We start from the raw sequence: 25,742 nt of genomic DNA on the forward strand, positions 1-25,742 counted from the left end.
CAGGCATCGAAAGCTCTCAATTAATAACTGTGGAAGTGCATCTAGAACACTAAGTTGAGAGCACGCAATAAGCTAATATGCGATATGCATTAGGCTTGAAATGCGAAGAAGAAGAAAGAATGGTAGAGATATTGAAGTCAAACAAGCTGTAATTGTCTTGGAGTCTTCGACTTATAGAATCATTGGGATTGCTGGATCCGTACTGTGTTCGTCTCGTTGGCTGGCGCAATAGCTGTCTAGATCGCAGCACAATGAGAGGCGTAGATGTTGAGCTGACTCAGCAATGCAGTAAATAAAAAATAAATAAATAAATAAATTTCAGAGCGTAAAATTTTGGCTCCTAAGATAGCTTGGCTGAACCTGCGTCTATCCACTAGCGGTTCAATACCAAGCAGCGCACAGCGGTGCTCGTAGGGTGGTAGTCGTAATGAGTCGGTCCATGGCAAGCCTCGTAGAGCACATCTCACAAATTTCCGCTACACTGATTCGATTCGTGAAATCCACACAGCATCGTACGGAGACCAGACGGCAGAAGAAAATTCAAGAATTGATCTAACTAGCGAGCAATACAGAGATCGCAAACACAGAGGGTCATCGAATTCGTTCGCTATCTTGAGAATAAATCCAAGTTGACGATTTGCTTTATCAACTATTTCCGAATAGTGCATTTTGAATGTGAGTTGATAATCCAGTACCACACCCAAGTCTTTAACATGATCAACCCGATTCAGTACAGTACCATTGATAGTATAGTCAAGTAGGATATTTAGGATTGCTCGTTCTTTGAAAGGATATGATACAGCATTTGGACACACTGACTGCTAGATGATTCAGTGCACACCAACTTACAAACAAATCTAGCTGTTGTTGCAATTGACGGCAATCATTGGTGCTGCTAACAACCAGGTAGATTTTCAAATCGTCTGCGTAGAACATTAGGCAGCAATTCAGAAGAACGTGGGATACATCATTGACGAACAACGCGAATAACAGCGGCTCCAAGTTGCTTCCGAAATCATTGATTTATTTGATGTTTTCTGCTTGATAGACCAAAAATTGGCACTTAGGCCGAAGTAGTTCTCTACCCTACTGTGTTTCTTCTGCTCAGGTTTCTTGCATTAATACATGCTTTTTCAGACATTTCCCATAACAACAGTTAGGCTAATTTTGTGCAGGAAACTTTTTGATTCTTGATTTTGAATATCTTGATCATCAACATGTTAATGTAAATCTCATCTAATTTTTTTTTTCAAGGTAAACGTATTGTAGAGCAATTCTGCTGAAAAAATTATATGATCATCTCTAAACGGTATTATTTTTCAACGCCTTTTGTGTTTAAGGCTAGGTTGATGTTTTTATTGTTTTTTTTTAATAACCTGGAATTGAAAAATTGGATTTGAAATGGTGTCCACGTCAGGGGTTGAAATAGTCGACGTTTTTTACTACACTCGCTTCGTTGTCGTGCGCGACAGTCTGTTTGTATTCGAACACTCATGCTCTACCGTCGTCTCTCTCACACAACACGAGCGGTAAAATAACATTCGAGCTAAAAGAAAATTATCAAAATAGCTATCATATGACATGTGTGATTTCGTTGTTATTCCTCCATTTGGTGTAAATCAAACCATTTCTGATCAGAAATATTATTACTAGGACATCATTGCTTGCTATTTTCAGAATTCACACAAGTACACCATTAGCAGCTCTTATTATGATAAAAACTAAAATACATACATTCGTGACGGTCTTCGGCGACAGTGTCGTATGACAGAGCCTGTCATATGACATTTTAGTTTGGTACTGTACTATGAAAGCTTGTTTTGCAAGTGTCGGAGGCAAAGGCAGTCAATTATCACAGAAAATGTGTCGACTACCGTGACCGCTTACAAGACTGGTCCACGTGCTTCGAAAACACTAAGTTGAGTGCAGGAAAAACGCTCGCCTTAGATGCGCAAAAAAGCCTAGAAGAAAGAAGAAACTCTCCATGGATAATTATGGCATTTGTCGTTGTCATCTTAGTCATATGTCAAAAATACCCTTACCTATAATTTTCTTACCTCGGTATCGCTTACCTTTGTTTGTCTTTGTTTGTTTTCGTTTCGAGATTTTTCCATCTTCACCGCTCTAAACATAAAAGGGACTGTTTCCGTGCAGCATATTCAAACAACAATATTTGTTAAGCATTATTCCTTTATTTCTGTGTCACTTACAATAATTAAGTGTTTTCTCTAGATTAACAAAATTTCGAAAATTAACTAAATAGTATGCTACCAAGAAAATACTTGTAAAGATCCACTTCATGAAGCCATAACTGAGCAATTTAATCAAATTACTTGAAATGAAAAAAAAAAACAATTCTTATCGTAGCGTAATCTCGATTTAGCACTTTTTCCTTCGACCAAACAAATCGTCAACTTAATAATAACCGTGGGAAATCCCGTTTATTGTCCACAACACAACGAATGAAACAAAAAAAAATACGGTTCTCTTCGTCATCTCCAATGAATCGTTCAAATTGTTTTCTTTTCCTCCTGCTTGCCAATTAATCTCGCAGCCAATTTAGCAAGCAGATGACCCGTCCGACGACCGTGCGAAACAATTAGCACCTTCATCTGCTTCGGCGGGTCGATCACAAACACTAACTACTCCACACATACACAGGCACACCGAAAAGGCTTACCAATCCCACCGCAAAAAAAGAAAGCAAAACATAATACTGATTTGAATGCAATCATGGGGTGGTGAACGGAACAGAGAAGACGTTACTATTTACAGAAAACATTGTGAAAAGGGTTTGTATGTTATATCCGTGTTAAGAATGTCGTCTTTATTTTCGGTTTTAGATTTTTTTTACAATTGTGTTTGTGTGTTTGTATCTCTATATAGAATTGTTTTTTTTTTGTTGTTGTTACTATGTATTTTGTTTTCTCCTAACGGTATAGGTTGTTCTTTAATACTTAGCAGGCAATCAAACTAATTAAGTAGCGCAGTGAAAGCTAGCAAGTGCTGCATTTTTACATTATTTTCTCTCGTTTTCGTACACAGGATTTCTATCTTTGCACGTTCCTTAGACTCTAAAATCGTTGCATTTATGGAGAAAAAAAAACTAACAGGTCTTACAGGCTAAAATTATGTTTATTAAAATTATATATCATTTTTTACATTGCACTTAGTTGTTGTTATTCTTCCATCTTGTCTGTTTAATTAAGGTTCCAAATTTAAACAGTTTTCCTTCATAATTTGGTTTGGAATCAATCTCAAATCGAAATGGTCCTGCCTCGCTACGACGGCGCTCAGGATTTCCATGAATGATGTTTTTTTTATCAAGGGTTAGCTATCGGGAGGCTTTTGAGGTACAGAAACGCAATCTAGGACGGGGTTCACATTATGTGTTTCGGTTTGCTTCATAAATTATTCATAACGCAAATGGTGCTCCTCGCGGTATCGCGTGGGGGTGAATTCCGTGAATGGAATTTTACTAGGTTGTTGAAACGGCGCGCTGTGACACAACAAGATGGTTGAGCGATTTTGACTCTAATAAGGCATTTTCATCCATTCTGTGCGTGGCCTTTCAGTTTGGTGGTTGGAAAAATGAAAAATTTAAAATGCTCATTTGTTTGCCTTCCCGTTACTGCTGAAAGGGACCCGTTCCTAGCTACAATTGCCTAGGCAAAATCGCTTTTCTACTAGTAAATTGTTAAGCTGAGACTACACGATCGATAATTTACGAGACATTTTACACGCTAGAATGTATAAACCAAAGAAATAAGTTAATCAAACGAACCACATCACATTATGCTTAAGGAGCCCGGCGGAACCTGCGGGCCGGGGCCCTGATTCAGATGCTGAGACGTTGGCACCCCGAGGTGCGGATGCAGTGGATGGTGGGCGTGGTGCAGTCCCATCGAGCTCATTCCCATGCTCATGGCGCTCATCTGGTGCAAGTGGGACAGATGCAACGATGGTTCGAGTTTCGGCTTGGTGTCCACCAGCAGACTGGACATGGACTGGACACCGTTGTGTTGGGAATGAGCCACGACCAGCGATTGGCCGTTCAGGCAACCGGGACCAATTTCGGCCTTCTTCTTCTGCTTGCGGTCCTTGGCGCGTCGGTTTTGGAACCAGATCTTGACCTGTCTTTCCGAAAGCTGCAACGTTTGGGCCAGCTCGGACTTCCGTCGGATTGTGATGTATCGGGTGTAGTGGAATTCCTTCTCCAGCTCTAGCCGCTGCTGGTCGGTGTAGACGACGCGGTACTTGTCCTTGGTGCGGGTTTTCCCTATGAAACCAGAAAGGGAGAAAGAGAAAAATGATTACCTTTAATGCGTATTGTTGAAATTGGTAACTGCAAAGTAGCTAGGCATATCAAGCGGTGCTTTCACAAGTGCTATGATGTTATGATATGTAGGAAAATAAGGTCAAAACATTCATAAAACAGATGACAATGATGAATATGTGCATGAAGATTCTTGGTTTTTTCTACGCCGTGTAATTCAGAGCTGGGTAACCGAGTACCCCGTCACCCACATAACGGTTAATCGTCGCGTAAAATCTCTCCGATGTAATTTTGAGCTTTAGAGAGATAATCAAATTTTTAGGTTATAATTTCTCAACTACTACTTGTGTATTATGTTTTTCATGTGCTACGTATTCGTGATGGCAACAGTTTGAGTTAAATACAAAAATGTGCAACCATGGGCGTAGACAGGTTTCAAAATAAAGGAGTGTAAAATTTAAAATGAATTGCTAATATTTCAATGGAAAAGAAGTCTAGATCTAGAAGTCATGAATTAAGTGTAAGTCTAAGATCTCAAACATATTGTTGGTCGAAAACAAACTTCATCCGAACCTCTGTGACAACAATCACGTACCAAACCAAGAAATACATCACCTGCGATCGAGGTTTAGATTAGATTTATTTATTAAAGAGACTTTCTGTCGTGGGCTTGTTCAATCCATAATCGATATCGGGGTGTGAATTCTAGAAACTTTCACGCATATTTTTCTCTAGTCAATTCCAATGTTGCGCAATAATTAGATCATTCATTCCAATAAGACAAGAGCAAAGCCCAAACACTCAAGTCGGAAGAACCTTTCGAAAGGAGGAAAAAGACAGTTAAATGAAAAACCCAGGGGAAGCCAGAAGGATTTCTGGGAGATGTCAGATGAATTTACCGGGAGAAGATGGAAGGATTTCCCACTGGAAGTTGGTAGAAACTTCCAGGATAAGTTGAAATACAGAGGAATTCAAAAGGGACTCACGGAGAAAGTTGAAGTTTCCGGCAAAAATCAAAAAGACTTTTCGATTAAACTTCCGATGTCAATCGGACTTAGCTCCCGGCAGAATTTGAAGAACAGAAAAAATTAGAGAAACTTCCGGGGGAAGTCCGCAGTAATATCTGTAAGGTGTAACAAAAACTTCCGAGAGAAGTTAGAATAATCTACCAAGAGAAGTCAGAACAAAAATTCCGAGAAAGAAATTTCCAGTACAAGTCAGAAGTCAGAAGGAACAGTCCGCATCGTTCTCTCTTGCCGTGCGGATCTATTTGCTTTTTGCACTTTTCAGTGCTAAATATTACCTGTAATGTTCTATTTTTATTTCTCTTCGATCCTTGTTTGGACCCTACCCGAGATAATCCTACTTGGACATGGATTTAACAAAAATCCTCTTCGATCAATCCTTCGGATTCTTATAGTAATCTGCTTCGAAGTCGATTTAGAGAAACGCTTTTCTGCCGCCATGACGCCTAAACGTAAAAGAAAAGGGCAATCTCTTGATCCCCTTTTGATGACATTTATTTGACGAATCAATTTGATGTGCTTAATTACACTAACCATTCCCGGCTTAATGCCAAAAAGGAAAAGGTCCCTCATATTGTGGTAACCACTTCCGATTTCCATGCTCTTCGCACAGAACTTTTGAACTTAGTTTAATTCAAGTGTTCACTTCAAATTGGCCATCGATCCCTGGGTCAGATCAAAGATGAATTGACAAATTTACTTGGAGTTGAGTCAGTGCAAGTAATCAAAATGAAAATTTAATCCCGTCCTGGCGATTCGCGCAACGGGATTTCTAATGATTTTTTTTTATTTAGTTGACATAAAGTCTAGTGAATTAAATAACCTTAAGGCCTTAGAAAAAGCTAGCCCGATTTCTATGAAGGAAGATCATAATAAATTCAAATGTCCAAATTGTGGAGAAAACCACAAGTTCAATTGTTGGTAATGGAAGACTCGCAAAGCGATCCTACAATCTCGTTCTAAACGACAGGTAGGAAACGCTCGACGTTCCTGATCAGGTACAAATTCCTCTGCTGTTAACAATGGTCAGCGAGGAACAAATTCTGCATTCGTACCCGTTCACCCCTGCTTCAAATTCTTCATCTATACCTGCTCCCCTCGCTGCTAACAATGTTCAGCGAGTTAATGGAGCTACCTATGCTGCTATTGCTATTGTGTTGACGTGATACTCGCTGTGAAGGAAAGCGAGAAGTCCTCTGCGCTTCCACGAAAAATCACTGGGTTTTTGGATGTGGGGAAAGGTGTACAACAGGGATCGTTTTGGCAAACTGATGTTGATTGCAGCGATTTATAATAGGTACACACTATAAAGGACTATAAACAGAACATCAAATGATATATCCCTCGAACCTTTCAAATCACCATACTCCAGGCTTTCAAGGATTCCAAGTGGCTGCACATTTCGGAAAACTTAGCGGAGCTCAACGAAACGTCCTAAATTGAGTCATTTGTGCATTCTCAGGCACTGTTTGTAGCTGGCTTGATCTCCTTTGAAAAGTTATCTCTGCTACGGTACCCAATTTGCAGTAGCTCGTTCCGTGCACACTTTGAAACTCAGCATTAAAACACAATGAAAAGCAATTTTATGGAAAACTTTAAGTTAGAGGAAGAAAAAATATGCAGGAAAAATTTAAACTTCTATTTTCAAGCGCAGCCTACTTCGTTTTCCCTATGTCAGAGAAAAATTCCACAGAAGTTTTTGGAAGAGCTCTTATAGCACGTTCAGACTACAGAGTTATAACATATTATAGCGCTAGCTTGATGGTGGTTTCTGTGTTGCAATTATTTGACAACCGTTATAACATGTTATAACTATCAAGTCTGTACAGCGTTTTAGATAGTTTTGACTAGAGAGGGTCTAGTATAAGAGAGGAGCGGACTGGCTGGTTTTGAGCCAAACGAACTGTCAAAGCCAGAGCCAATCGAGCAGCGCCTATCTTGATTGCATTGGCAGTGTTGCTAGAAACCAACTAGGCATAGTTTGCCAAGACTATGTGTTTTGAATCCGCTCCTCTTTTATACTAGACCCTCTCTAGTTTTGACTAAAACGCTATGTCAATTGTGTGAGTTCAAAGTAGATTTTTAGGTGGTTCTGTGAGAAAATCCATGAAGTTATTATTATTATTATTTATCCTTATTAGGGAGGCTTTCAGCCTTGGGCTGGTTCGCCTCCAATCCATGAAGTTTATAAAAGGGATTACAGGTCCATTTCTAATGAATATTCTAAATAAGTTCTTAGAAGATTGTGAAGAGAGTTCTTTAAAGAAATCCAAATAAATTTCCGACCGTATTGAATTCTGAGGAAATTATAAAGATAATTTCAAATGAATTTTAAAGAAACCCTCAAGAGAAATCCGTGAAAAATCTCAAGGGTTTATAATTGTTTGGGTGTAATTCTGAGAAAAGTTTTATGGGAATTCCGAGGATACTTCCAAGTGTATTTTGAGAAGATTTTCTAGATAATCCTTAGATGAATTCCAGGTGAATTTTCAGAAGTTTTTAAAGGAGGCTCTAGGATAATTCATAGCAGAATTTGAAGACAATTCTGAGTTGCATGGACATTTTATGAGATAATTCAAGCGAATTTTAAATATGTAGAACTATTGAAGGGAACATTTCGAAGAGAAGCTTAGGATAAATTCCATGCACTTTTGGGAGTTTTCTGCAGAGAATTTATGGCTATAATGATATGTTCAAGGAACCAGAGAGAATCTCAAATTTATTTTAGTGGATTTCTGAAAAGAACATTAGAATGAAATCCTGTACCTACTTATACTCTGAGATTTCAAGATCCAGGAAAAAATGTGTTGTCTTAGTAATGACCCTTTCAACATATTGCTCCATTGAATCCGGTTCAATGCTTGATTTAAATGTATAACACATGACCGGGAAAATTACTTAAATTCAGCGAAATATCAGACAAAAAAACCAGGAAAGTGCTAATAGGGATTTGGTGGTCACCACGAAGACAATTCTTAAAGTTCGTTGGGAATTCCGAGACAAATGTCAATGGAATCGAATTCGAAAGATTAAATTCAAAAGGTATCTAAGGAATGAGGTAACCAGCCAGTGGCTAAAAGCGTTTATAATAATGAAAATAAAATTGATTCTGAGGGCAATTTTAACATGATTTGCCGAAAATGCTGAGGAAATTCAATGGGAATTTTTAGGGGAATTCCAATTGGTTTTTTACTAAAATTCAAAAGTGAAGTGGAACATGATTCTGAGCATAATTTTAAGACGTTTCTGAGATTAATTTCATAGAAGAAGAAATCTTTAGTGAACGCTTGCGACAATCATTAATATTGAAAGACAATCTTAAACGCTGGCCAGATTTGGATAGTTATAATGTTTGTCAAATAATTGCAACATAGAAACCACCAGCAAGATAGCACTATAACATGTTATAACTCTGTAGTCTGAACGTACTATTATGGTGTATTCCAAGAATTTTGTGGAGTATTTCTGGAGTTATACAGAAATTTTCAAGGAAGTTTCTGATAAAATCTCAAGCTTAAGGGGAATGATACTAAGAAATCCTGTAGTAAGTAATGAGAGAATTATCAATGTATTCAAGACAGACATGAAGATTTCTGACGCAGAAATAATTTCAAGATCTAGGAAAAAAAAATGTGTAATGACCCATTTAACTTAGTGACTTCTTCAGTTCAACCGTAATCAATTTGGAATACTTATCTTTAATGTAAGATTACAATTGCCAAAACAATGCAACACTTTGATTTGTGTATAACGTTTTATTACATGGATAAAAATTGTTGAAATTTTGAGTCAAACTAGTTTAGTGTGTAATGTTTACATGTGTAAAATCTCGTCACAATCTCTATTGAGATGGCTTCCAAGCAAAAAGTGCTTCGACAAAAATTTATGAGAGCGTTCGTGGAAAATCCTGGCTAGTCCCAAAAGTGGATCGCGAAACAGTTTGGAATCGACAATTCAACCGTGTTCCGTGTAGTAAAATCGTTCAAAGAGCGGAAGAAAAGTGAAAACGACAGACCCCGTGAACGCAAGGAAGGTGAGGGATTACTTCAAGTGCAATCCAAACCTTTCAATTCGGGACGTGGCCAAGAAGTTCAATTCTTCCGTCTGGTGCGTCCAGCAGACAATGAAGCGGACCGGACTTCAAGTCTTCATGGTAAGGAAGGCGCCTCACCGAACCGATAAACAGAATACGAATCCCGCGCCAGGAAGCTGTACCGCGAGTGGTTGGTGTAGCCAAAATGCATCGTAATGGACGACGAGACGTCCATTAAAGCGGACGCCAAGCACATCCCCGGCCTGGATGTTCCGGAGAAGTTCCGGAAGAAGAAGGTCCCTGAAGGTGGGAGCTGCCTTCCTGGCGTCGGTAGCATTGGTGCAACACATTTCTAACAACATAATTAACAATTTCAGGCAAAAATCCTCAATCCTCAATTTTAACTATTAATTTCCTTTGTTATAAGATTTAGTTTTAGTTTTAAGATGCCAATTGTTATACTGACATGTTTAAAATACTGAATTAATCATTTTGTCAAGCTTCTGCATTCATGTTTCATCAGATGTCCCTGCTGTTGTTTGCGGTGACATCTATCGGAAACTACGCACAATCTGTTTTCCTATAATTGTTCACAGAGGACACTGCAGTGCAAAACATGTCTGGTACCTCTATATATGCATTTAGATTATTATTCGAAGTCCCTCCTTTTTTACACATTCTGCACACAAAATAGCTCACCCCTCACAGAATTTCCCGCCGTATGTATGCGGCGGGGCATAAAGTATCTTTTGCGCATAATATGTAAAAAAGGAGGGATTTCAAATGTTAAAGTAAATGCATATATAGAGTAGGGTGTCCCAAAATTGTACTATGTCTGGAAATCTGGGGGCTCAACCTTCAAATGATAGCTAAGGGTGTTACAAACAAACTTTTGTATGGCGGCAACTCTGGGAAATATTGTTTAGAGGTCACCCCGACGAGATTTTTGAAAAAAGTCCATTTTTCATAGCTTTTATTCAATAAATATTTTTAGTTCTTTAAATTTCAGTTAAATCTCACCCTTTTATATTTTTCGCAGATTCCCAAGGGTCAAAACTGTAAGAGAAAAAAATTGCTACGGCATGTGCTGTGTCCAATTTGTTAGTTACAATTTTTCAAATTCTCTAAAATGATGTTTTTTGTTGTACACCACTGCATTCTATCTTCAAAAGTGGGTATCAAACATAGCGCTATTATCAATCAAATGAAGAAAAAATATGGAAAATTTTATAAGCAAAAACTTTTCCGAAGACACTTTAATCTCATTTTTAACCGTTAAAAAGTTATTCATGATTTACTGTGGAAAGAAAAATTTAGAGTTTCAATACTTGCAGTATGTCCACCAGCAAATCAAACTATCATTGAAATCGATAAATACAAATCACCTACTTTGTTGCAAATCACTTGATAACATTTGTTTCGAAGTTTCTAGAATTCAATAGGAGGATTTATGAGCGGAGAGGGATCACACAATTTATTAGTTTCCATTTGATTGCCGTAGCAAGCAGAACCAAAAAAGAAAATCATGTCACCAAAAACCAAGCTCAAGTCGGATCCCATCACCGGTATTGCGAGGAAGCATTTGCCCAGAAACCGTTTGCCGTCGGAATTGGCAGTCATCATGCTTTGTCCGATTGAAAGTTGTTGGGTTTCATGCTTGAATCGAAAGTACCTGATGATGTCCAACTCCGACGACAAACGGTTTCTGGGCAAATGCTTCCTCGCAATACCGGTGATGGGATCCGACTTGAGCTTGGTTTTTGGTGACATGATTTTCTTTTTTGGTTCTGCTTGCTACGGCAATCAAATGGAAACTAATAAATTGTGTGATCCCTTTCCGCTCATATATCCTCCTATTGAATTCTAGAAACTTCGAAACAAATGTTATCAAGTGATTTGCAACAAAGTAGGTGATTTGTATTTATCGATTTCAATGATAGTTTGATTTGCTGGTGGACATTAGGGTGTTTCATTTTGAAAAAAGTGATGAATTTTTGATAGGCCACCCTCCAGTTCGATTCATAGCCCCAAAATATGAACCTGTGCAAAAAATGGTAAAGATTGATGAAGGTTTAGAGGTCGCGCCAATGATTTGGATTTTGTATGGAGATTTTGGTGAATTAGTATGGGAAATTATTGATTTTCATTTACATTGCTCTAACTTTGGTTGTAGTTGTCCAAACGTTGAAAAAAAAAAATATGTGGTTGTCATGACAATGATCAACAAGCCTGTTGTTGTTGCGATGAAATTGGCGTTGTTGCCTTGTACATATTCATCTGTCAATTTACCCTATTTTGCCATTTTTTCACATTTTTATAATTCTTGATACGCTGCAAAACTGAGCGTAGCAACTGTAGGCTTTTTGTTTATTGCCATAGCAATAACATACTAAATTTTTTCGACATTTGGACAAGTAGAAGCAAAGTTATAGCGATATAAGCGATTTTTTAAATTCTTCCATAGTAATTCCCATACAAATTTCAAATCATTGGCGCGACCTCTAAACCTTCATCAATCTTTACCAATTTTTGCACAGGTTCATATTTTGGGGCTATGAATCGAACTGGAGGGTGGCCCATCAGAAATTCATCACTTTTTTCAGAATGAAGCACCCTAGTGGACATACTGCAAGTATTGAAATTCTAAATTTTTCTTTCCACAGTAAATCATGAATAACTTTTTAACGGTTAAAAATGAGATTAAAGTGTCTTCGGAAAAGTTTTTGCTTATAAAATTGCATTTGATTGATAATAACGCTATGTTTGATACCCACTTTTCATGATTAAATGCAGTGATGTACAACAAAAAACATAATTTTAGAGAATTTGAAAAATTGTAACTAACAAATTGGACACAGAACATGCCGTAGCAATTTTTTTCTCTTATAGTTTTGACCCTTGGGAATCTGCGAAAAATATAAAATGGTGACATTTCACTGAAATTTAAAGAACTAAAAATATTTATTGGATAATAGCTATGAAAAATTGACTTTTTTCAAAAATCTAGTCGGGGCGACCTCTAAACTACATTTCCCAGAGTTGCCGCCATAAAAAGTTTGTTTGTAACACCCTTAGCTATCATTTGGAGGTTGAGCCCCCAGATTTCCAGACATAGTGCAATTTTGGGACACCCTAATATAGAGGTACCAGGCATGTTTTGTAGTGTCAGGTACTTTATTTTGTAATCTGTGAAAGGGAAATCACAAATCGAGTGTCAACAAAATACATGGCATGGTGAGAGATTCAGGTCGTGAGAGAAAATTTTCTCTCTCAAATTTGAATTTTTTGGCTCTCTGGGAACTGGTAGTAAAGCAGGTAAAACTGTATGGGGAAAAATCCTTTTTATTTAATTGTAGCTTGTTTAACAATAATTTCCGGGAAAAACTGAACTACAAAGTCCCTGATTAATTTCTTTAGGTTGTAGTTCACTTTTTTTGACCTGAATATGCACCGAAAGCGAATTATTCCCACTTCTCTCAATTTCTATATGGGGATTTTTATCACTTCCTACCAGCGGAACAGCGCCATCTCTGTGGAAAATGGTCGATCAAAATGATTAATTGCCAAGACAGGAACAATGTAAAAACACTTAGATATATATCATAGCAAGTAGGACTGATAAGTTACTGTAGTAGCAGGAGCACCTAGGTTTAAATTAAATGTAGTTTATATTAAATTTGGAACAAATAAAGAGTTAAAAACACCCAAAAGGCTAAAAACACCGAATTTCGACTTGAAAGAAATATTATTTAAAAAAAAATAGATATTCCTTTTTTAATGTGAAACCTGTTTCAACGCATTTTAATTTTTGATTATTAACTTATGCTCAATTGTAATTAAATGTCGTTATCATGGACTAAAATTGGTCAATTCTATCAAACAACGTCGACACCGGAGTTATTTTCCTTGAACATCTCAACGTGACAATGTTTTCCCAACATCCACACAATGCACGCAACAACAAAAATAACAAAGTCCCCTGTGTCAGCAAACCACCCAATCGACCAGACCACCCTCCACCGCCCGAAGTCGTAAATCTTTCCGAGTACATTGTTTTTTTTCCCCTGACTTGCCAACCTTACCTTCGGTTGCGGGTTTGTTATGTAACTTTTAATAAAGTTACCAAAATTTTCACCACCGGCCGCTTTAGTTTCGCTTTGGCCATCATGGCGTCACGGTTGATCACTGCTGCTTGTCCTTGTCCAAAAATAAAGAGAAGGAACGCACAGCATGTTTTGCCGAGCCAGGAAGTGCCAAATTGGTTACTCTCACTTTTGCCAATGTGGCCGCAAAAAAATAATTTAGCAAGGTCACGTTCTTTCACGGTTCAGGAATAGAAAAAAAAACCAACCATGCTGCACCAGGGGATGGAAAGTGAAATCTCAGAACAATCAACGATGAATATTTATTAAGTGACAAACGAGAAGAGATCCCAGGGAGAGGAGGGATGTTCTTTCTTCCTGCTACTGTCACCATCATCGCTGCTGGTGTCGACATGGTGGTATGATAAACGGACCCCAGGGACGACATGAACGGCAGGAACGAAATTTGAACTTCATTATGACATGTGGTTGCAACGATGATGACAGGGGTTCCGATGGAAGGAGGTAAACAAATTGTTTCAGACCAGTTTTCCGGTGAATAAATTTGACATTTATTCTTCGGGTTGATGTTTCTATTAAGGTGAAAGTGATAACTGAGCGAAGTGGAGCCGTGCCGTCTGGCAGAGGAGGGAGAAATCCTGCTCTTGAACGTGGCAGAAATATATGGCCAAAATAAAAATCAATACCATTATTATATTGATATTATCATAAAAGTATTAATCCTTTTTATTGCGGGTAGATTACGACAAATTATTTACGATGCGCACTTTCGCGCGAGCAGTCACTGCTTGCGAGATTGTGTATGGGAGAATGAAGCTGACCCATACCAGCGCCCTCATGGGAACTGATACCAAGCCCAACCGAGCGCATGCGGATGTCTTCGGTCACAACGATAGATAACGCGAGCCTAATTAAGCCTATTGGTCTTATTCCGTTGTCAGTCGTGATCTGTCCGTCGGCGGTCTTTTTGAACAAATTTTGTTGTGAGTCGGTAAAAGTAAACAAATGTTCAGCTTTCCGGGGGCCGCACTGATCGCCGATATCTGGGAGAGTTTTGGGAGTTCGTTTGATGTTGGATTTCGATAAGTATGTAAAGGAAGGCGCACGATCCGCAGACGGGACGGAATCTGACTCGGGGTGGTATTAGGTGGATCAGGCAGTCCGTTTGTCGGAAGGTGTTTGCAGCGGTAATCCATTTGTCAATTGATACACTCAATCAGCGCATTTCAAAACCGTTTGTCGGCACCTTTGGGAGGGAGGGATTTCCCAGAAGTATCTCGACCTAGCGTGCGGTTGCACTTACGGACGGGGTATTTTCTGCCAAAGGCTAATCTTGGGGTAGATTTGGGTGATTTCTTGCTCCTAAGTACCCGGATGTTTGCGCATTTTCGGTAATTCTTCGGTATATTTACTCTTTCGCGTTTCATGTTCGTATACTAAATAAACGTTGTATTTCCAACGTAAACATTATATTTCAATGGCATGTAGCGCCACTTAAGTATGACTTATGGAATCATTTGGCAAATCAAAATACTAAGTAATTAATAGTGGCAATTAGGATAATCCCCTGGTGCGCTCAGATTTTTACACCACGAATAAAGCATTTGTTACTAATCCATATTGCACGTTTTGAGTGACAGCGAAGATCGGCTGGAATACGATAATCCGTTATCTCATCGCGTTTCCAAGCAAATAACCCTAATGTCGTAAGATAATGCTATTCCTGCCTTATCGCCGTCAAGATGTGCTCGTTGGGACCAGGAAAAGTACTGATCACGTCAGCGATGTCCACGCACTGGAATGTAGTTGGTCATAAATTTTGGGAGGACAATAAAAATCGGTTTCGATTTTATTGACTAATTATGGCAGGGCAATACCATTTTTTTTCTGATGTCTAATGGCGTAACTCAGTGGTCTGAGGTTACGACCTGATTGCACCTCATAAAGCTCATCCTCGTTAATTAATTGGCGTCATATTTTTTCTTTTCTGTAACTGGCTCGACTAGCAATGTATCGATGGATGATTCGGTTTTGAAGAAAAAATAATCGAAACCCAACACACGCCGCACCATGTGTTATCGCGATGTCTGACGAACGATACAATCGCCACAATGTACGTACAAATATATCGTCATAGACGACCATTACAGACTGATAAAGTTTATCTACAGCAACGAGCGCATGTAAATGTGTGAGTGTTTGCGAGAACCAGTGCGGCAAAGTAAAATAAAAAATTAAATATAAAGGGTTATAGCACACGTATCTGGATTAACGGCCCCCTGAGGCGGTTCTTTTGATGGTTTGTTGTTATGCCCCTATCGAAGGTATAAACCGAGCATGTGGCAGTTCTAGAGCGCGCTATCAATTATCGCCTTCCCACAGCTGATTGATGAACGAGCTTTTGAGCAGTGTTCAAACAAGATGGCACATTCAACACGTCATTTGCAAAACAACAAAAATTAACGCTTTTGTGGGCCAGTTTTGCCATCATGAATGCACACACAAAAAAAAACCTTATCTAGGCCAAGTCCCAATTGCGCCAGAATATCCGTCTGTCAGTCACTAGATATACAAAACCGTCTCGAAGCCTGCTGTCACGTATGCTTCGCTATGACAGTGATAGGACGTGACACTTTGAAAAACTAAGCTCTATATACCTAAGAATCATCCCGTGCCATCACGTGGAACCAAAACCCCGTTCCAGACAGCACGGAAAGCATTCCTCTGTATCGCCTCAAGTATCTTGTTATCCATATTTGTTTACATCATGTTTTCGTGTTTCACAGTTTCAGACTCACCGTGGAACGACGGGGAAGAACACAAACACGAAATAACACCGGTGCAAATATTTATCTGATAATAATACTCCGCCGGGGCAAACTGCTGCGAAGTTCACGGATAGATAACCCTATTCGGGACTCTTTACCGATTCTCTGAGTCGTCTGAGATCTCAGTCGGTGCGCTCGAAAACCAACGAGCCACTCTCACTCGGCATCAAACAATTTGACGCGCTCTGTCAATGTTTGATTTGTTTGATCCCCGTCTTGTCCTTTTATTTTGCCCCTCACCTGTTTATGGCTCGTAACTACGCCAATGAGCGCGCAGCACGGTCCCAAATGGTAGGACACCGGTGTAATCAGCTCTCGTTCATGTTGTTTAAATAAATGAAAAAGGCGAAACGCTTATCAACGAGGTGTTACGCTGCTCTTGTTTGGATTTGGTACAGTTTTTTGTTAGATTCCTAGTACGCTTGAATGATGGAAGTTGATTAAATATTTGGTCATTTTACGAAAAGAGCACATGTGTTGAAATCACCGTCTTTGGGCAGTTGTTGTGATGAGTAAAATAAATCTCGACACGTTTTTAAATGCTGGGTTTAGCGGCCTCCCTTCGCTCAGTCGGCAAAGGCACAGCAACAAAGCAATACCATGCTGGAGGCTGCTGGGTTCCATTCCCTGTCTGGTCTAGGAATTGTTCGGGTTGAAACTGTTATATTATTAATCAAGAATATTCTGTAAGTTGAGTTATTATTACTTTTGTATCACCCTGTTCACATTAATCTTGCTTTCCCCGAATGTATAACAACCTTGTACCCAGAGAGTAACAATATCGGCCTCAGCGTTTCCGATGGTTTGCTGGTGATTTGGAGCGGAAGAATTTCCACGATTTGGCCATTTCTTCCATTTCTTGGTTAACAAAATTGGTTCCGCTGTCTGATATGACTAGCAGGAGAACTCCATGGCGTGCGAAGTTATTCTGACAGGTCTTCACAAGGCAACAGGTTGATAAGTCCTGCAGTATGTCAACCTCGATGTAGTCGGAATAATGATCGACCGTAACAAGAAAGTTTCTGCGTTTTCCCGCGTAGGGTAGAGCGCTACTTCGTCGTAATCGCCCATTTCCGTTCTATCAATCAGAAAAGATCAATAATATCAATGATTTCACCGTGCACAAATCAATAATAGGTTTGTTCCGATGCGTAAGTTCATTAGCTACAACATAAACCCTGTTAGAGCGCATTGTATGATTATTTACGCTTATTGTTCTCAAAACAAAAGAAGCGCTCCTAGCGAAGCCCCTTTTTCTACGTTTATCCGTAGGACGAAGAAAATCTAATGGCGTTTCAATGCGTTTGGACGGAATTGAAACTCGTAGAACAAATTTAGAATCAAGAAATAGTTTTAGATTTTAAGCAATATCTCAACAATTTGTGACTCTTTATCAAATCCAACGCTACGTAGGGAAAGGTGAATAAATTTAGAAGTCATCTTTGACAGAAATATTCCTTTTTTTGTTTAAACTCGTTCAGAAAAGAGAGGTAAAGTGCAGGTTGTGCTTAGTAGGACGGAAATTAGATCAAAAACCCTACTTCGCGAAAAATACGTCAATCGACACAATCTGGAATGGATACACGGGAACAGAGGAGGCTTTGCTTGGCTGATGGTGAACTTAGCACACACGGCGCATTCTTTAACCACATCCACTCTTTGTGAGCTCATACTAGGCCAAAATAAATTCTCCCTTGCTAGTCTCAATGTCGATTCAATCCCGTTATGACTAGTGTGCAACTTGTCTACCATGGGTCGCTGGAGAGAACTATCGCTCCTAAACACTAGACCATTTTGGGTTGAAAGCTCGCTCCTGTACTTAATAAACGTTTTCACCACTGCTGGAACACGTTCGATCAAGTTTAGCCAGCCGTTACAAATATAATCGATGACCTTCACGAGAGCAGGATCTTCAGCAGTCGCTTCGATGATGGTTTCCAAACAGTTGTCCGACACTCTCAAATAACTGCTCAGATTCCAATCTTCCAATTCCCGGAACACTTTAAAGATATTCACCTTCCGGAACTCCACCGATACCGTCCGAATGGGGTCCAGAATGATATGTCAATTTACTAACTACTGCGTTCGTCCAACTCCACGTGCCAAAATCCCTTCCGTGCGTCGACAGTAGAAAATATTTGCGCCTGGCCCAACTTTGGCACAATCTCGTTCAGCGTCACAAACTGAAAGTTCGGACGCTTTAAAGCCTTATTCAGTGGAATTGGATCCAAGCATATTCGAAGGGACTCAGAACCGGTGTGGTTGTATTCCTTGGTTATGATGTTATCTTTCTCGAGGTTGTCCACCTCCATCTTCAAGGGGGATCGAAGTGCTATAGCCACACGTCGGTGTAACGTTTTTGTCGATTTCCAGGCTGACCTTGCCGGGCATTTTCCCGTAGCCGTTGAAAATGTCGCTGTTTCTCTCGACGATCTCCTCGGCCCTGATACGGTACACTTTCAGCATGTCTTGTACGGTTTCCGACTGTGGCAGTGGAACAGGAACTACAGCAACCGTGTTGCAAAACTTCCACTTGAAGTTTGATAGGACTTCCACCGAAGGCTTGGAGTTTGAAAGGCGATGGAAGAAGCTTGGGGTTGGGGTTGCCTGAAAGCTTGCACAATCAGTCGTGACCAATGAGACTGGTATTAGCTCCTGTATCGAATTCGCACTTGATCTTGATTCACTTGTCGTAGACATTCAGCTGAATCTCCGCTAGCACATTTTCGCCTTCCTTGGAGTCCAATCCTCGTTCTTCACTTCCTTGATCCTTCGTGAGCTTCGTCTCGATGATTTTTCCTTCCCAGCACTGGACAGGATCCTTTCTTGAAAACGTGCCAGACACCGCAAAATTTACACTTGCGTGACTTGGATACCTTGAGTTTGTTTACTTCCGCTCGTGGCTCCAGTGATAGTGCCTGTGAGTTTTTCGTCGTAATCTTCTCCATTCTGAACCAATCCCAGTGGCGTCGCGTCCACATGTGCAACCTGTGCACGACACAGGTGTAAATAATTTTAAAAAATGCGTGTAGATTTTTATAGATTTTAATGGTCACATTATAGCTGTACTTCTTTACTCCAGACCACAAGTGACCATGAATACACTATTTTATAGTGTGGTTCAATTCAATCTTCGACCTTGGTTTGCTTCAAAAAGTGTTAAATTCAGTTCGGATGGTCTGCCTAATCCCTAATGCATTGATTTCTAAGCGTGTCGATAACACTACCATGATAAAACTCGTTAAATAGTGCACCTAAAAGCGAGCTTTTTTGGGTGGCGGGTGGCAAGTTTGTGTATGGTCAAATGCCTGATGTAAGCCAAGACCTTCTATCACCTCTTGAAACATACCACAAATTTTCCACAATACATTGCACCACTGGTTGTAATTCAAGCCAACGATGCCAGATATACCGACTTCTGTACACGAAAAAAGTTGTCACCCTTTTTTAATTGTATCCAAAAAATATCAAATGAAGTATTTCCTGAAGCTAGAATTAATGCAATAACTAGTTAATATTTGTAACTATTTTTATATCTAATGAGATTAGAAAAATCGTTATTATAATTAAAGTTACAAGAGTTCAAAAAAGATAGTGTCCACCTTTATCGTGTACAAAAGTCTGTATATCTGGCATCGTTGATTGAAGCTTTCAGCAGTTACGCGTCAAACGGGAGCAACACGGAAACAGCAGTCTGGTACGCTTTGGACGTGTATCATACTTGCAGACCGGTTTGAATGTGTGAGTTTAAATTACAAGAACATTTGTGATGCATGGGTGCCCAAAGTGTGCATTTCTCGCTGTGCACTTGGATATCTTATTGCAGACAAAGAGAGTAATGGAGAAAGAGAGCGCAAAAGCCGCTCTCACTCTCTTGTCAGTTGTGAATCTCTCAATTACCGATAGTTGCGCCGGTGCGCCTGTCAAAACTAATATGCTTCCCCTGGTTTATTCTGATAGTGTTGTTCTGATGAATAAAGAATTGATTAATTCAAGTTTGCTACCCAGTTTGCTGGACTATGAATTTTCTCTAGATTTTGACACTATTTTGTATCAAAAAATGTTTTCGGAACTGTTTGACGGATATTCTTTATTACACTTCAGTCGAAAGAGTTAGCCTTGTGATAAAAACGAGAATTCATGCTGAACATTGCATTAGGTCCTAAGTAACATTGACAGATTATCTTCGTCGACTTTCTCTTTGTATCTCCACGGCCATGTAAAGACATTCCCAGGTATTTTCAGCACACCAACCGATAAAAGAAGCTTTTATGTAGCATCTAATACGACAAACACAACAAGAAATGGTTATGTGCTCAAGTTATTAACGAAATAGAAAGTCGACGAAGAAAATCGATCAATATTACTTAGAACTTAATGCAATGTTCAGCTGGAATTAGTTAAGTTTTGCAATTCCTCCTACTTCGGTTAGAGCGAAAAGGGCCATACAAGTTTTGTTCATACAAGATGATAGGCCCTTCAAATGTTACGTTAGGTAGTGATTACCCAAGTAACATTGCAAACTTTAAAGAGGTTTTATAGCATTCTACGAACCTAAATCGTAGTCTACAGAGCCCTCATAAAACCAAAATTGTTACTTGGGTAATATAGTAATGGAGAATATGTCCCTTGAATTCATGGAGCATTGAAAAATAAAACAAAATCTAATATGTGGTGGAATACTATAACCAACAAAGCTTGGTGCATATGATAACAAATGAGGCACGCAACGCCTCTGACCAATCCACTGCCTTCGAGATGTCAGTCATCGTAAGCATTTTTGTCTATTGCTGCAACTTCCTCACCGAGCTGCACTCGCTGCTGTTCTGATTTTCCAATAGCAGTGCTATTTGATCAATTTTGCTTGGATAACCTCACTTTTCTGTGAACGGGTGAACAGAAAAAAATGGCGTCGTGGGCTTCCGCGTACACTCATAACGCCCCACTTAGAAAAGTTCTATTCGCTTTCGATCTTCTCCTTTCGGTTTCCACGGAACTTGATTTGTTCCCAGATCAACAAAAACGATTTCGGGATCCGAAACGTTTTTACGAATTTAATCCACGAGAACTTCTCGAGGGACACGCATTACAAAGAACCGGTGCGTTGAAGTTAAAATGCCATCAAAAGTACTTAAAGTAATTAATGAGTTTTGAAGTAGTACTGACGGTAATTAAAATTATTTATTCGTAATTAAAGTAATTAAAAGTATTTTAAATGTAATTAATGTACTTTAATTACGAAATTTCAACTGTAATTAATAGAGTTCCGGAGTGATTTGAGATTTGGGTGTAATTGCAATCGTAAACAAACACGTCAATCACCGATTTCTCGCGAATAAAATCTCAATTTCGAAAACTAACAACACTATGAGGTAGAGGAATGATTCCTCTATCATTTGGTATAGTTTGTTTACGAGATTGAGCTTTTGTTGACGAGAAATCGGCGATTGATGTGTTTGTTTACAAAAGCAATTACGCCCAAATCTCTTTTTTTTCCCTTTGGTTTGTTTTTTCCGTCGATCTTGTTTTCCGTGTGCAGCGTCAGTAAATATGACAATGAGAGAGAATAAGAGAGAAAGGGATAGAGGAAGATGACAAGAGAGCGAAATAATGGTAAAACTTATCTTTATAGTGATAAGTTTTACCTTTATTTCGCTCTCTTGTCATCTTCCTCTATCCCCTCGTTCTAAATAGATATTTGCGATCAATGAGTTAAGAAAAAAATCGAGTAACGGTGGTAAATTTTGGAATTTTTTATGGGAAATATGGTTGAAGTGGCCTGGATTTCCACCGAGTTAGGGAGAATATCATGTTAAAGAGAATGAGACTTGATTGTATTTGAAATGTGCGCTTACTAACTGCTCACGCTGCTTGTTTTCGAATATATATGTATACACTGTATTGTTAATTATTCTTGTTTCGACTTATGCTACCATTGTAATCATTAAGTTTTGCCGTCTGAATGGGAACATCAGGAGATCTCTAGAATTGGGTTCTTTAAGGGTATTGAGGTAAATGCATATTCGTAATCTGCATTAAAAATAGAACCAAACCCAAAATTTCATCAATTTTGGTACACTGGAACTATTTTAAATAAGTACGATTACATTTGCAAAAAATCACCTTATTAGCGCCCCTCGGTGTCACTTTGTATGGGAGCGAGGTGTCAGTGTGTCAGTTTAATGTCAAACAGTTAAGTTATTATTTTGCTTTAAATCTTGATTTAAAAATCGAGATGAAAGTGTGTGGGTTCGAAAAAAATATCGCTCTGCTCAGAAAACGAAGCTCTTTCAGATGATATATTAAAAACGATATATTTTTCAAAATTATTTAAACAATTTTTGTTTAAACTCCAAGGTTTTAGATAAAAGCACACATCACACAGGTAGTGTCTACGTGAAGTACTAATTAGTCTTGACAATATCAATGAACACCTTTCCTATATGAGACGATAAAGTCACCTCCACTCTCCATGTTTTAGACCAGCGGTTTCATTGGGGAAATTGTAAATAAGCGTTTTTTGTATGAACGCTTGTAGGAAAACAGTCGTTTAGATTTGGTTTTATAATTTGGCTAGAGTTAACAGGGAGAAAGCGGGTTGCATCACTCAGAGATATGATGAGCCCCTCAATATCAACAACAAGGAACATTGATTTTATAAACTGGTTATAAATTGCAGCTTTTCTTGTTCCTGGGTCATGAACCCTATATTCATGGAAACAACAAAGTTAATAATTAATTAGAAGGTCGTAAACGATCACGCTGAAAGAGACATCATGATGATTGAAAATGGCAATGGTCGTCATAACAGTTAGTCAAAACAAGGATAATTTTTCAAAACCTAGTTGTTAATGTAAATCTTCAAAATCTTCCCAACATGAAGAAAAGAACAATTGTTGATAAGCATTCCTAATACTCAACGTTCAAATCAGATCACATATTTGAACAGTCAACTCTCCTTCTCCCTTGGAGGGTATCAAGGCTAATTCGACCACATTTCCCAAGCACATTTACTACCTAACTAACAAACTCAAAATTATTTTCTAACTCGTTGTTCGCTTGAATATCTATTTACAGAGAGTACCTTTTCACTTCTCTTTTCTCGTTTTCTCTCTATCTCTCTCTTCTTTACCATTATCTTTGTTTCTCTCTCTCTCTTTCCCATATTTACTCACGCTACATATAGCACTGCAAGCAGTCTTGTAAGCGGTCACCGTAGTGGACACATTTTCTGTAATAATCGACTGTCTTTGCTTCCGACACTTGCAAAACAAGCTATCAAATTACAGTACCAGTACCAGTACCAGTACAGTACACTGCCGCCGAAGACCGTTCCGAATGTATGTACCGTATGCGTGATAATGTTTGCACCATCGTACAAACACGAAGTGGCAGCGTATTCGTGATTTGTCCCACGCGCAAATGTCGCTAAGACATTTCAATCGCCGTGGGAGTGTCCCGGTGGACCGTCAAAAGGGATTTAGACCGAGAAAAGAAAGGACAACTATCCGCGAAGGTGGCCACAGGTCGTTCGAGGTCAGCTCGGGTTCCGGGGGTTATCGGTTCTACCAAAAAGAAGATTCGGGTGAATCCAGTGCGTTCAATAAGGAAAATAGTAAAGGAACACGGGATCAGTGACTTTACGGCACGGAAGATCATAAAGGAAGATTGTGGGGCGAAGTCGAGGGCACGGAAAAAACCTACATGATTACCAACCACAGTCGGGAGCTACGAGTCGAACGATGCAAGAAAATCTTGAACTTCCTTAAGCGAAAAAATCCGGTAATCCTGTTCACCGACGAGAGCATGTTTACCGCCGATCCCGTATCAAATTCCTGAACCGACCGGTAAATTAGTTCTCTTCCGGTAAAAAATGGACCCGGTGTTCATTCCAGAAGGCGACAAGGTCAACACGGAGGTCTACATCGGGATTTTAAGTAAGTATGTTCTTCCGTGGATCAAAGAACAGTACGGTCCGAAGCCAAATGTTGTATTTCAACAAGATGGGGCTCCGTGTCACACCTCGAACCGCACTCAGAAGTGGTTGCAGGAACATCTTCCATTATGGGCGAAGGATATGTGGACGCCATCCAGCCCCGATCTTAATCCACTGGATTACTCAATATGGCGCGTCATGAAGGCCAAGGCCTGTTCTAAACGCCACCCGAGTACAGCAAGCCTCAGACAAACATTGACCCGTACCTGGAGAGAAATGGATCTAGACTACATTATTAGAGCCTGCCGTGCATTCCGGAAACATGTGGATGCCGTAATTGCAGCAAGTGGAAACTCGATCGATGATTAACATAGTTTAAGACTCTGAGAAACACCCCCCTTTGAATAAATAAAAAAAACTAGAAAACGAAATTTTTGAGAATTTTTTAAATTTTGACATTGCTTAATGGTGCAAACATTATCACGCATACATTTTAGATTTTCTCACAATAATAGTTGCTGATGTTGTGCTTGTGTGAATTATGAAAATAGCAAGCAACGTTGTCCTAGTAATAACATTTACACCAAATTGAGGAATTAGAGCGAAATCACACATGTCATATGATAGTTATATGATAATATTCTAGGCTTATAATAAGATAGCTATTTTTAAAATGCGTTCAAAATATGCTTTTTTGGAAGATCAAAAACAACAGTAATTAACCCAAACGTTGTTAAGACATGGCAATTAGTTTTAAAGAAACAGCTTTACAATAAAATCCATTGAATGTTGAAGTTTAGCACTTACTTAATTGCTCACTTTAATAAAGTTAAAAAACGTACTTAATTTGAGTATGTCTAAGATCTAAAAATATTCAATGTGTTGAAGTTTCGTATTCCATGTACAAGTTCAAGATATTTAATTTCAAAGTGCCTGAATTAAGGAAAACAAATAAATGATTTATTTCAAGTTCGTAATTAATTTTATGAAATATTAGAGATCTTCATTGCAGTCCTAACACATTGTAGGAACTTCGAAACAGTTCTGAGGAATGAAAGGAAATGCTGAGAATTTTAGTGAAGATCCATAAACAAGCTGCGGGAACATAAGGGAAGTTAACGCAATGAAAATATGAGGAACTTACTGGAAGCTTTAAGATCCTCAAATCGGTTCTTTTAACATCCGAAAATTTTCAGGAACTTTTATGAAGTTCCTAGAATTTCAGAGCACATCATAGGTGTTAAGCGAACTTGAGAAATATAGAAAACTTGAGGGGTATTGTGCAAATTTTTAAGAAGCTCTAAGCACCTCAGAAAAGTTAGATCTAGAGATCTTTGGGGAATTTTTAGGTCTTAAGAGCAGTTCCCATGACTTTAGTTCAGACTTTTGGAGCAGATCTTTAACTATAATCGTAATTTTAGAAAAATTGAGAACTCTTAAGACGTTCCGAGAATTCCAGGGAAGTACAGAGACCACCAGAGAATTTATGAAAACTTCAGAAATATTTCAGGAACTTCACAGAAGTCCAGAGAATTTTGGGG

General features: G+C 39.0%; 1 protein-coding gene across 2 annotated transcripts in view; it reads right to left on the reverse strand.

Moving 5' to 3' along the window:
- Positions 1–3,116: 3,116 nt before the first annotated feature.
- cad (caudal) overlaps positions 3,117–25,742 on the reverse strand; it is a 68,227-nt gene continuing 45,601 nt past the window's right edge. For both annotated transcript variants that reach the window (XM_065236762.1, XM_065236763.1), the window contains one exon: positions 3,117–4,279. In XM_065236762.1, coding sequence (XP_065092834.1) covers positions 3,789–4,279 — 491 coding nt within the window. In that variant the 3' untranslated portion in view covers positions 3,117–3,788. The remainder of the gene's footprint in view (positions 4,280–25,742) is intronic.

This window comes from Ochlerotatus camptorhynchus, unplaced genomic scaffold, assembly GCF_037179485.1.
Source record: "Ochlerotatus camptorhynchus isolate MF236.1 unplaced genomic scaffold, CSIRO-AGI_Acam_v1.1 ptg000574l, whole genome shotgun sequence".
Classification (NCBI taxonomy): domain Eukaryota; kingdom Metazoa; phylum Arthropoda; class Insecta; order Diptera; family Culicidae; genus Ochlerotatus; species Ochlerotatus camptorhynchus.